We start from the raw sequence: 11485 nt of genomic DNA on the forward strand, positions 1-11485 counted from the left end.
GGTATCGCTACCCTTTAATTGGCTTTGGTTCCCTAATGAGAATGAACTTTGTGATGCTGGGACTGAGCTGGGAACTTCTGCCTGCCCGCGGTGCGATGGGATCACCAAGCAGCGGTGCCTTGGGTGCTCTTTGCCTCCCCTGCTATGGCAGATGTGGCCAGAGGTTCAGAGTTTGTTTCTCAGTTGGGCTTTTTTCTTGATGCATCAGCAAGAGGTCAGAGGCTGTCGCCAACCAAAAGCAGAAGGGGAAAACTGGATTTAATGATTGAAAGGCAGCTCTGAGATCAGCCATTACTCTGCTGACCTCCAAGATCAGTTCTCCCCTGTGGAGGTCCAGGTGATGGGGAGTTGCACTCTGGGGAGATATTTAGTGCTACGTGTCTCTGAATTTCCCCACTGTTTGACTTAGTGCCATGTTTCTGAGTTGAAAATGATGGGTTGGGTCCTCGGCTGCTGCTGGCATGGTTTTGAGACCGTGGCATAGGCGGGACATGTCTCCGGCACCCTGTGAAGCAAGCCAGTCCTGCGGCACGGGCAGCCGTGGGACTGCGAGAAACTCAGCCGGCTGCCTGTCTAAAAGCTCTGCTTTCTCATGTGTCGGTCCAGTCCTGCCGAAGCCTCGCTGAGATGTCGTGCTACCTACAGCAGTGCCTCCCTCCAGTCTACCAGGAACCCATCCCCATCAAGTGCCCGCCGATGTACACCGCCAGACACCCACCAGTGTCTACCTGGCGCTCGACACTGTGCATCCCACAGCATGTGACCCCCTGCATCCCCCGGCAGCGGATCATGTCCTCCAGCTTCTCCCAACAGCAGTGTGTGACCAAGTGCATGCCACAGCAGCAGTATGCAACCAAGTGTGTGCCGCAGCAGCAGTGTGTGACCCAGCACATCCTACAGCAGCCATGTGTAACTCGATGTGTGACAACTTGCGTGCCGCAGCAGCAGTGCGCGACCCAGGGTGTGTCGCAGCAGCCTTGTGTGACCAAGTGCATGCCACAGCAGCAGTATGCAACCAAGTGTGTGCCGCAGCAGCAGTGTGCGACCAAGTGTGTGACCGCCTATGCCCCCCAGCAGCAGTGTGCGACCAAGTGCATCCCGCGGCAGCAGAGTGCGACCAGGTGCGTGACCACGTGTGTGCCACAGCAGCCATACCTGACCAAGGGCATCCCACAGCAGCAGTGTGCGACCAAGTGCATCCCGCAGCAGTGTGTGACCACGTACACCCCGCAGCAGCCGTGTGCGACCAGGTGTGTCACCACGTGTGTCCCCCAGCAGTGTGCAACCAAGTGTGTCTCGCACAAGTTTGTGACCTCCTGTGCCCCGCAGCAGTGTGCCACCACGTGCATCCCGCAGCAATGTGCGACCAGGTGTGTGACCAAGTGTGTCCCGCAGCAGTGTGCCACCAACTGTGCTACCATTTGTATCCCACAGCAGTGTGAGACAACCTGTGTCCCACAGCAGCAGTGTGCCACCAAGTGTGCCCCACAGCCGTGTGCCACCAAGTGTGTGCCACAGCAGCAGTGTGTGACCAAATGTGTCCCACAGCAGTGTGAGACAACCTGTGTCCCACAGCAGCAGTGTGCCACCAAGTGTGCCCCACAGCCGTGTGCGACCAAGTGTGCCCCACAGCCGTGTGCCACCAAGTGTGTCCCACAGCAGCAGTGTGTGACCAAGTGTGCCCCACAGCCGTGTGCCACCAAGTGTGTCCCACAGCAGCAGTGTGCCACCAAGTGTGCCCCACAGCCGTGTGCCACCAAGTGTGCCCCACAGCAGCAGTGTGTGACCAAGTGTGTCTCACAGCCGTGTGCCACCAAATGTGTCCCACAGCAGCAATGTGCCACCAAGTGTGCCCCACAGCCGTGTGCGACCAAGTGTGTCCCACAGCAGCAGTGTGTGACCAAGTGTGTCCCACAGCAGCAGTGTGCACCCAAATGTGTCCCACAGAAATGTCAGACAGGTGGAGTAAAAATTTCGAGTCACTCCAAGAAGTACTGCTCTGCATCCAAATGGCCCTGGTAAAAAGGAGCGGGGCAAAGGTCCCCAGAAAAAGTGAGGTACAGCTTGGGGGCAGGGGTTATTTATCTCCTCGTACCACCTGCCGACTAGTTCCTGTTGCTTAAGTCTGCTTTATCTCTGTTTTCCAGTATTTCCCCTGTAGCTCAGCTCTACTTTGGGCCAGGGTGTGATACTATTTCCATGGCTGCACTCCAGGTGCCTGTGGCTTGTACCTTAATCTGCTACAAGGCATAGTTTAGTGGGATGTTATTAAATTCTCACCTAAGCGAAAGGAATAGTGATTTTTTTTTTTTTAAATTAAAAAAAAAAATAAATGAGGAGTCCAAGGCATCCAGATCATGACAGCATCAAGAGGACCAGCAGTGCGGCCAGCGGAGGGCTGGCCCGTGCCCGGCTCCAGGTTTAGTCCTGGCCTTGGGAGACAATGTTCATGTTAATTTGTACTCCATGAGGCTGCGAGTTCTGCAAAATAGCTGTTGTCCCTCACAGATTTGGAAGCCAAATGTAAATTTGCTAAGCAAACGGTATACAAATCTTACTCCAACGGCCTTCATTTCGGAAGGTGGCCAGAAATCCCGGCTGCTTTAAAACACTGACTCTGCGTTGACTTCAGTAGAGTCCTCAAACAAGACAGGATTTCTGACTCGGAGAAGTCGGTCCTTGCTGAAATTTTATACATGAACATTTTTATTCACTTGGTTGCTTTAATTAATATTGAAAACACAACTTGAAACAAAAGAAAGTCTTTGAAATAACACTGAAAGTTGTAGCACGACTATTTTATAAATGTTTGAGCTATAAAACTGATTAACTGTATTCTTTATGCTGCCTGAAGATGTGTACTCTGCGCTGTATTGAAAACAAACCATATGTATCTATATGTATACTTATATTATACATATACATATGCTTAAATAAATATAATTGTCTGACCTCAGATTAAATATCTTGTCTTTTTATCCTCTGGTGGTTCTTTATTAAACATAGTGCACTCCTGTCTGAAAAATACAAAAATCCTGTAACATACCCTATCATTAGGAAAATGAGTAGTAGCTCACACTAAGTAGATCATGCGTATTTGGAGGGCAAAAACAAGTGTCGCAAGACGAAGAGGAGGGTGTGACTGGGGCCGGGACGCTGCCCTGCATCCTGCCCTGCTCCACCCTTTTTCGGTGACCTTGGGGTGCCACCACGGGCTGTCCTCTGAAGGCAAGGATGTCGCTAAAACCTGAGCATCTAGCAACGTCAAGGTGGCATCTGGCTGCTTCCTCAGGGTGCTCAGTGGGTCATGGGGGAGCAGACCCTTTTCACACCTTCTGCTGAATGTCCGGTGACGATGCTTTGGCCCGGTGTGGCAGCATGCAAGAGCAGCAGTGACCACGGCTCTCCTTCTGCCTTGCAGAGCCAGGGATGCTCTCACAACCCAATGTTTTGTGTCCCCTTTAAAACCAAGATATGAGCAACGGTGTGGCCTTCTGAGGAGCTGTCACATCATTGTGGCTTTCCCATAGGAGCCAGAGCCCAGGGGATCGTTAGGAAAATCCTCCTGGGTGGTGGGTGCCTGGGTGGCACAGGACCTCATCTCGCAGGGGTGGCGTGGCCGCTGGAGCACGAGGCTTGTTTTGGAGGTGGTTGCGTTGGAGTCTGGTTCTGACCCTGGCTCTGACTCATGCTGTGCTGCCAAGTGACCACAGCGCAATGTGCCTCAGTTTCCCCTGTGCTTAATTGGGAATAATAACAGCCCCCACAACAATGTCCCATGTGGCACTGTGCGTCTCTCTGAGATGAAAGGACTTTACAGATGCTAATTAAGAACATTTGGATGACAGGGCACGATGTTATCATCAGGCTAATATTTTGCTACCTGCACTGGAAACACTAAATTGAATATTAGCATTACTTGAAGGCTACTTGATCTGGAGCTTGCACAGAAGCTGGATTTATGGAGCTTATAAAAATTGTATTAATCTGCTTACCTGCTCTCTGACACCAGCTTGATTCCTAAAATCTTGGGTCAGATCATTTAACATTAAAAAGGGCATTTTAGTTCAGGAGAGTGAAATGCAATAGACAGAGGAATTCAGGTTGGATTCAGTGCTTTTGTCTTCAGTTGTGGAAAACAAGATAAGCCTAGAGAAAGCATTCATCCCTTTGGTTTTTGTAGCTCTTGAAATGTTGACATTAACTGGGAAAACATGCACTTTGTCTGTATTAGTTTCTATAATACTGAGGGAGATTTTTTCTTTTGTTGGAAAATCAGAAATGTAAATAACCTACCTACCTTCAGGCTTCTGGATTTTCTGGTGAAAACAGAAATAGAAAATTTATTCAGTGGTTCATAAGCCAGAAGTCAATATTCTGCTTCAAATCATAGAATCATTTAAGTTGGAAAGGACCCTTAAAATCATCAAGTCCAACCATAAACGTAACACTGCCGAGTCCACCAATAAACCATGTCCCTAAGTGTCACGTCCACACGTCTTTTAAATACCTCCCGGGATGGCAACCCAGCAGCATCCCCGGTGCTTCATATCGGTGAGAATTTTTCCACCTACTCCATTAAAATTTAATTTATTTCACCTCTTTTTATTTCAATGTGTAGGATCTCACCTGAATTCCCAGCATGCTGGAACCCAATTCATAGATGTCAGATTTGCATTAAAGGAAAAAAAATTGTCAGGGCCTTTGCTTACACAGATATGACTATGTAAAAATGCATTCTCTGTTGGCACTTACGCTCATGCCACTGTTAATTTCCCCTTGGGTTTATTCGTGGCATAAACAGGGAACAAAGGGAGGGATGACTGGTGCAGAGACTGTGCAGCAGAGCAGGAAATGTGATTTGTATTTTCAGGACACGAGCCCGGTTTGATTCAGCCACCTTTCCCAAGGCTGCCCCAGTGCTCCTGCTCGTCCCTTCTCCCCTTTGTTGTGCCGGGAAAGCGTCACCTCTTTCGGCAGGTTATTCACTTTGCAGCAAGTCCTTTTTAGCAGCTGTCTTGCCCTTAGCCCAAGGCTTTCTCAGTTCCAATCATCCGTCTCTTCCCTGGGTTCCCTGTGTGAGTGAAGGAAGTCTGCATGCCACAGTAATTATGGTCTGCAAAAAGTCGCCGAGAGTCCTTCCTGGACGGTGTTTTCAAAGGCACTGAAGGGACTTATGTATGCAGCTCCCATGGAAATGAGGAGTCCCTTGGGCTGTGCCTTTGGTGGTCTCAACTGCAGTCTTTTTCTGGGTGGAAAGGTGCGTTTTAGCTGGCCTGGATTTGCAATGGGCAGGCAGGGATGCTTTGGCATTCTGCATTCATAGTGTGAGGGCCACGAGCAGCCCCTGCCCAGGGTGTCCTTGGCCTGCCAGGGGCTTCACTGGTTCAGCATGTTGGATCAGGAGGTTCCCCCTTATGAAGCTCACAGGTAAGCCAGATGTCCCAGCAGTGCCGGCCGGCAATGGCAGCCCTGCAGAGCAAGGACAGCCATTCCCACCAGCGCGAAGCTGCACGTGGCTCGGCCAGGACTGGCAGGCAATTAGAGCATCACCCAGCCAAACCGCCTCACTCCCCTAGGGCACTTATTCACTGTATAAATGCTCTGCCATCGCGGGGCTCTCCTAGGCACTTCTCTCCGGTTGTTCTCACTGATGAAGTGGGTAAGTCTGGCTTTTAATGGAGCTCCTGAAATGCTGTTTTATTCCTGGGTGGCCGGAGCAGGCGGAGGTCCTGCCTGTGTACTTGCGGAGAAGTATCCTCTGGGGGATGCTGCCTTCAGCACCGCATGCACGGCTCTAACAGCTGGAGCATCTCCTCCGTGCTAAACTGAAGAATATTGGGAAAGCACTTCCAGATGGACTGTGAAGTCAGGAGTGGGATTTGTGGGCTTTTCTACGCTTTCTGTTAGTTCTAGTCCGAAGGAGGCTATTGACTACATAAAGGGCTCGATGCTGGCAGGAGTCAGATAAGAGCTTGCAAGCGAAAAGGCAACTCCTCTAAAGGAAGTGGCATGGAGAAATTTGCTGTCTTTTAATGGAATTTAAACAAAGAAACTTTTCAGAGAATAGTAAGAAGCTGACCAACTTCAGTGCCAATGTGAAAGTCAGCAGAGAGACTCTCTAGCTAAGTCTGAACATGTTAAAATTTCTGTCTAGGCTAACAATGATAAAAATAAGTCTGAGATGCAAACAGTCCCCTGGAAGCAAATCATCCCCCCTACGTTAGAAGCTTTATATCTTGGTGAGCATCACCAGATACTTTAGCATTGTACATGTAGTAGTAGCAATTGCTATCATTGTTTTTCAGCAGGTTGTTTTTGTTAGTGGATGATTATGATAATCGTACTGATAATAAGTTTTCCTAATGGTAGTAACACACAGCATTGTTATTGCTAATAGTCACCCAGTGATAGGCTTTTGGAAGATAAAACGCCTTACTGTAATTATAGACAGAACTAGGGGTGTTCAGAAAATGCAGTTTCTTCACTGTCGTTAAATTGTATGCCTTAATCTCCAACCAATGTTGAAATGAAAAAAACATTTTTCATGAGAGTACCTTTCACATGTCAGTGGTTCCGGTACCTGTTATGCTCAAAATAATCCTGTTAAGAACTCAGAAAACTCCCTGAAACTGGTGTTTTCCAGAGTGGGGAATGATGTGGGATGGTTTCTCCTACGACTCCCAGGGCCAAGGCAAAGTGAGACATTTCACAGCGGTTTCAGGAGGGAAGCGGGGACCTCCAGGTGGTGCCGCCTTGTCCCCTCCCCAGGGACGCGCTCTCAGCCAGACTCCCCTTCGTGCTGCTTGCACAGGGGCTGCCAGGATGAGGTTTCACTATCATCAGAGCTACTATGCCAGGCATTTTGACAGTGGGTCTTCAGGTTACCGTAACAAAACCAGGACACTGTGTCTTGGTATGACTGTAGGGCAGGGCTGGAGGCTGCTTTAAATGGGTGTAATTCTCTCAGCTCAGTGAAACTTGACCAGTTAACACCAGCTGAGATTTTGCCTTGATAGCTTCTCCTTTCCTGATATAGTTTCATCAAATACTTAGAAACAATCCTGTTGTATTTCCTCTTTTCTTTTCTTGAAGATGCCTACACAATAGTATGAAGCTGGGACTGCAAGGCTTGCAGAGGCAGCGAAGCTGATGCTACGGTAGCAAGCTCAGAGCCTGTAATTGCATGCTGCCAGCCCAGCAGACCCCTGTAGGACCGTGAATCGGCAGGCAGGCAGGTTGTACGTGCTGAGCTTCGTGCTGCCACAAACCTATCCTTACCCTCAGCTGGCTAATTTAACCTCAGCTTGGGTTTGCCCGTGTGAACTGTAGCCACGCCTGAGTAATACAACTTGGACACACCTTTAATTTTGGCTTGCCTTTCATCTCTGGTGCTTGGGAGTTACAGGACATAAACTTGAAAGGACGTCCCAGTGGGGACACAGGAGGTTTCCAGGAAGTAAGACATAATGTCATAAGTAAGGTCGTAATGTCACTTCTCCTTGGTGAAATGCTTTGACGGACACTTAGCTGGTCTTTGAAGGGCAGCATGAAAACTCCCTAGTTTGCCTGGCTCCAATCCCTGGTTGTTTCTGGGCTCTTAAGAGAAGTGTGTGGGGGCATGAGCTGAGAACAGACACTCCTGTCCTCCCCTGGCTAATCGCAGCCTGGTCTTGAGTGACCGAGAGCCTCTGACCTTCAGGAGAGCTAGGGTGTGGGCTTGCCATGTTGAGATGCTTGCAGAGAAACTCCAAGTCCTGCATCACAAAAAATAGCCAATGCCTATGTGAACTGTCTGTCTTTTTCCTGCTTCTTTCAGGCATAAGCGCCTTGCATGACCATGCACTATTATGGGGAGCGGTATAAACATCTGTACCTGCCGGGATCGAGCTATATCACCGAAAGCATCCAGCAGTGCACGCCCCAGTCTGATGCGTGCAGTAACACATGCCACCCAGTGAGCGTGATCAAGAGCCCGATGCCAAGATGGCAAAGCTACACGCAACCTTTCACTTACGTGTGCCAACAGCCAAGCGTGACCCAGACATCTCTGCTGTCTTGTCAGCCCTATGTACAGCAGTGTGTCCTGCTGTACCCTGAGCCTTGTGAGACCACTCACCTGCTGCCCTGCAGGAAGCCCAGCCTGAAGCTGAGCACGATGCAGCCCTGTTTCCAGCCCTGTGAGACCAGCTGCCCTGAAAAAAAGCGGGTGGCCAAGAGCCTCCCACCATGTGCACCCAGGTGCCCAGAGCCGGGCAAAGTCAAGTTCCCACCATGTGGGATCAAGTACTCGTCCTCGTGCAAGGACGAATGCAGGTCACAGAAGATATCCAAATGCTCGTCGCAGCGGTACGGCACGGAGCACCAGTCCCCGCGGGGGATGACCAGCAGCTATTCCCCACCGCTGCGGGGAGTCACTGAGTGCCCGCCGCAGCAGTGTGTAACGCAGTCTTTCCTGCAGGAGTACGTGAGCGGGTTCCCCCAGCAGAAGTGCATGAAGGGCTACCCGACGCAGGAGTGCATCACCACCTACTCCTCGCAGCAGTGTGTAACCAAGTGTCTGCCGCAGCCACATGTGCCCAAGTGCCCCCCTGGGCAGGGAATAAAGGAGTGCTCCTCGCAGCAACACGCAGTCAAATGCTCGCTGCTGCAGGAGGGAGCCAAGCACAAGAGCTCATCGACACAACACCTAAGCAAGTCCAAGTGCCTCTACCCACGGGCCACCCACTCGACGCAGCATCACGCAGGGGGAGTGAAACGTTCAAGCCACTCCAAGAAGAGCCGCTGTGCTTCAAAATGTCTGTGGTAAAGCAGATAAAGACGTAGTTGTGAAAACAGCAAGCTATGTAGCTGAGGTCTGAGGTTATTTTTCTCCCCCCTGTTCCCATTCCGAACCCCCAGAGAAGCTTTGGCCTTATTTTACCCCTTATTGTATCCATGTTAAACTCATAGAGTGCATTGCCTTTCTTTTTTGACCGCACTTAAGTTATTCCTGCAACAGAAAAGATGCTAGTGAGAAGTTAAAGCAACTCTGAGCTGCTGCTCAGACTTTGAACTTCAAACCGATACAATGCTGTTACAGTGTTCACACCTCGAGAGGTTTTTACTGTTACTGAATCAATTATATTTGCGGGTTGTACCAGTCATATTAAACTCAAGTTGCAGCTGGATTCCTGCTCTCTGTCTGATTTATTTTCAATTTTTAAAAATGGTTTCTAATACCTACTACTGGAAAAAAACTACTCCCTGTTGTTATACCACTCTTTTGTGTAAAATAATGGCAGTAATCAAGCTTTTAGGACTAGATTTGCCATCTGTGGGAACAGATCTTGGTGTTGAAAAGTTACACAGAGACGCAGTAAAAGCAGCAGTGCAGGGTGGTATTTAGAAGAAGGCTTGACTAAAGCAATGAGACTCATCAGTAGTCCTCAGACAGGAGTTTGCCATCTATCCAGGCTTAGCTCGGTCACACCAGCATCGCAGGGGAGCACACCCTGTTTGCACACAGGTCACACAGGAGAGCTCTCAGTCCTGCACCCTGGGACCAGGACAAGCTTTCCCCCGGGTGTCCCCTGCTCTGCAATTTTGTCCCTGGACAGACCACTGCTGAGCAGATTATGAAATGGGTTGTGTGGGACAGTCCCTGGCACAGCAGGAGGGAGAGAGGGTGCTGCAGAAGGTCTCTTCTGATGCTGTGACCCTGAGCTGGCCCTGTCTGCATCGGATGGGTGATCAGCATCAATAGTTTGTGGTTATACAATTGCAAGCAGAGGGAAAACTAACTTTCAATTCCAGCTGTTCCTTGACAATAACATTTTTGTAAACAGCAGGACATAGTCATCGTGCTTGGTCAATATTTTGGTTTCCTAGTATATATACGTAAGGGGCAAAGTCCCAGAGCACATGTCTTTGCACACCTGCCCTACACCCCAGCGTCTCCCAGGAGGTGCTCCTGGGGCAGCACCGGCGAAGCAGAAGCTCTCTGCCACCATCTAAAGGTGCAGTGGGAGACGCAGCAGCTCCTCCGGTCACTGCTTTGCTGCCTTGCTCTGCTCAGCCTGGGCAAATCCCAGCAGGAAAACCATCTCCTATCTCCTTGGCTTCCCCTGCAGCACCCCAAACAGACCAAGCAGGATTTCTATAGACTCCTTTTTCTAATAAAGTGATAGTTTTGCCCGTAAAAACAGAGACTGATGCTACCAGCAGTCCTCCAGGATTAGGAGGAATCTTGCTCCCCATGTGGAGAGAAAAGTCATTTTAACTTCTGGTAAATCACTAACCCTGGGGAATTAAATGAAAAACAGAGGAAACGCCTGAGCAAGTAGCTCCCTCCTGATCACGTCACATGGAATCAATCCCTCTCTTATACCAGGTCTATTAAAAACCTGGCTCCTCTCTACTCTCCCTCACCCCAGGCACCAGCACACTCAGGACAGGCGGTGAGGCCCGGAGGTCTGCAGCCATTAGAGGGAGAATGAGGTTCATAATTAAGGCACAAGAGTGGCACAGCCCAGGCCCAGGGGAAGCCCTCCCACCTGCATTTATCCCACTTGCATGGCTTAAAAGGGTCTGATCTCAGTCACTCTTGGTCCTGAAAAGGATCCAGAATCCCCTTCAGTTGGCATGGGCAAGGTGGCATTGATCAGCAGAAAACAGTTTCCCTTTGAAAATCTGAGCTTCTGTTTCTGTGGTTTTGCTCCTGATAAAGGGTAACCACTGACATGATAATATAAAAACCTGATATCTCAAAGCAAGCACTAAATGGTGCCCGAACTTTTACTGGCTCTCTGCATGAGCATGGTTTTTATGCTCTCTTATTCCCCCTCTCCTCCCACTACCTGCTCTGGCAGGAGACCCACTGCTCCCTCATCAAATGGATTGCTAGGTGGGATCTGCTCCTGGAGAGGCCATGAGTGCTGCAAAAAAAAGGACCTGGCAGCCCAAAAGGTGACGTGAGGCAGTGCTGCATCCTTGTGGCGGTGAAAGCCAACGGCAGGCTGGGCTGCCTGAGCCAGCGCACAGCCAGCGGCAGGAGGAAAGTGTTGGTTCCCCTCCAGCTGGCATTCAGGAGGCCACATCCAGACCACCAGGTCCAGTTTTGGGTGCTCAGCACAAGAGCCATGGACAGCCAAGAATGAGTCCGGTGGTGGTCAGGGCACTGGGTGCAAGAAGAGAAAGGCTGGGACAGCTAGGTATGTTTGCCCTGGAGAAGAAAACACTGACGGGACAGTTTATTACTACCTTCACCCACCAAATGAGTGTTTAGAGCAAAGACGGCTCCACTCTGAGGCAGACAGTGACAGGGTGGGCTACAAAGCGGCTTTTGCCTTTTTTTGGGCTTACTTTGCACAGCCTTTCCATGCAACCACTGCCCAAAGCAGTTCTAGTGCAGGATCCCCCAGCTGGACAGGCTCTACATCGCCCATGTTATTAAGACGTTTAAGATGTTTAGGGTTGTGTTTCTACTCCCATTTCCAAAGATGGT

The 11485-nt window shown here is 49.9% G+C and overlaps 2 protein-coding genes across 2 annotated transcripts; both read left to right on the forward strand.

Annotated features, from left to right (window-relative positions):
- Positions 1–627: 627 nt before the first annotated feature.
- Positions 628–2022, forward strand: LOC309600412 (uncharacterized protein; the record flags this gene model as incomplete). The annotated part of the gene is made up of 1 exon (XM_082332750.1): positions 628–2022. One exon carries the CDS (start codon positions 628–630, stop codon positions 2020–2022), a length of 1395 nt encoding a protein of 464 aa, XP_082188876.1.
- A 5818-nt stretch (positions 2023–7840) lies between these two features.
- LOC309600638 (uncharacterized protein) lies at positions 7841–8809 on the forward strand (the record flags this gene model as incomplete). Its single annotated transcript, XM_082333089.1, has 1 exon — positions 7841–8809. One exon carries the CDS (start codon positions 7841–7843, stop codon positions 8807–8809), a length of 969 nt encoding a protein of 322 aa, XP_082189215.1.
- Positions 8810–11485: the final 2676 nt, after the last annotated feature.

Source organism: Platalea leucorodia (assembly GCF_965183815.1).
Source record: "Platalea leucorodia genome assembly, chromosome: 24".
Lineage (NCBI taxonomy): Eukaryota > Metazoa > Chordata > Aves > Pelecaniformes > Threskiornithidae > Platalea > Platalea leucorodia.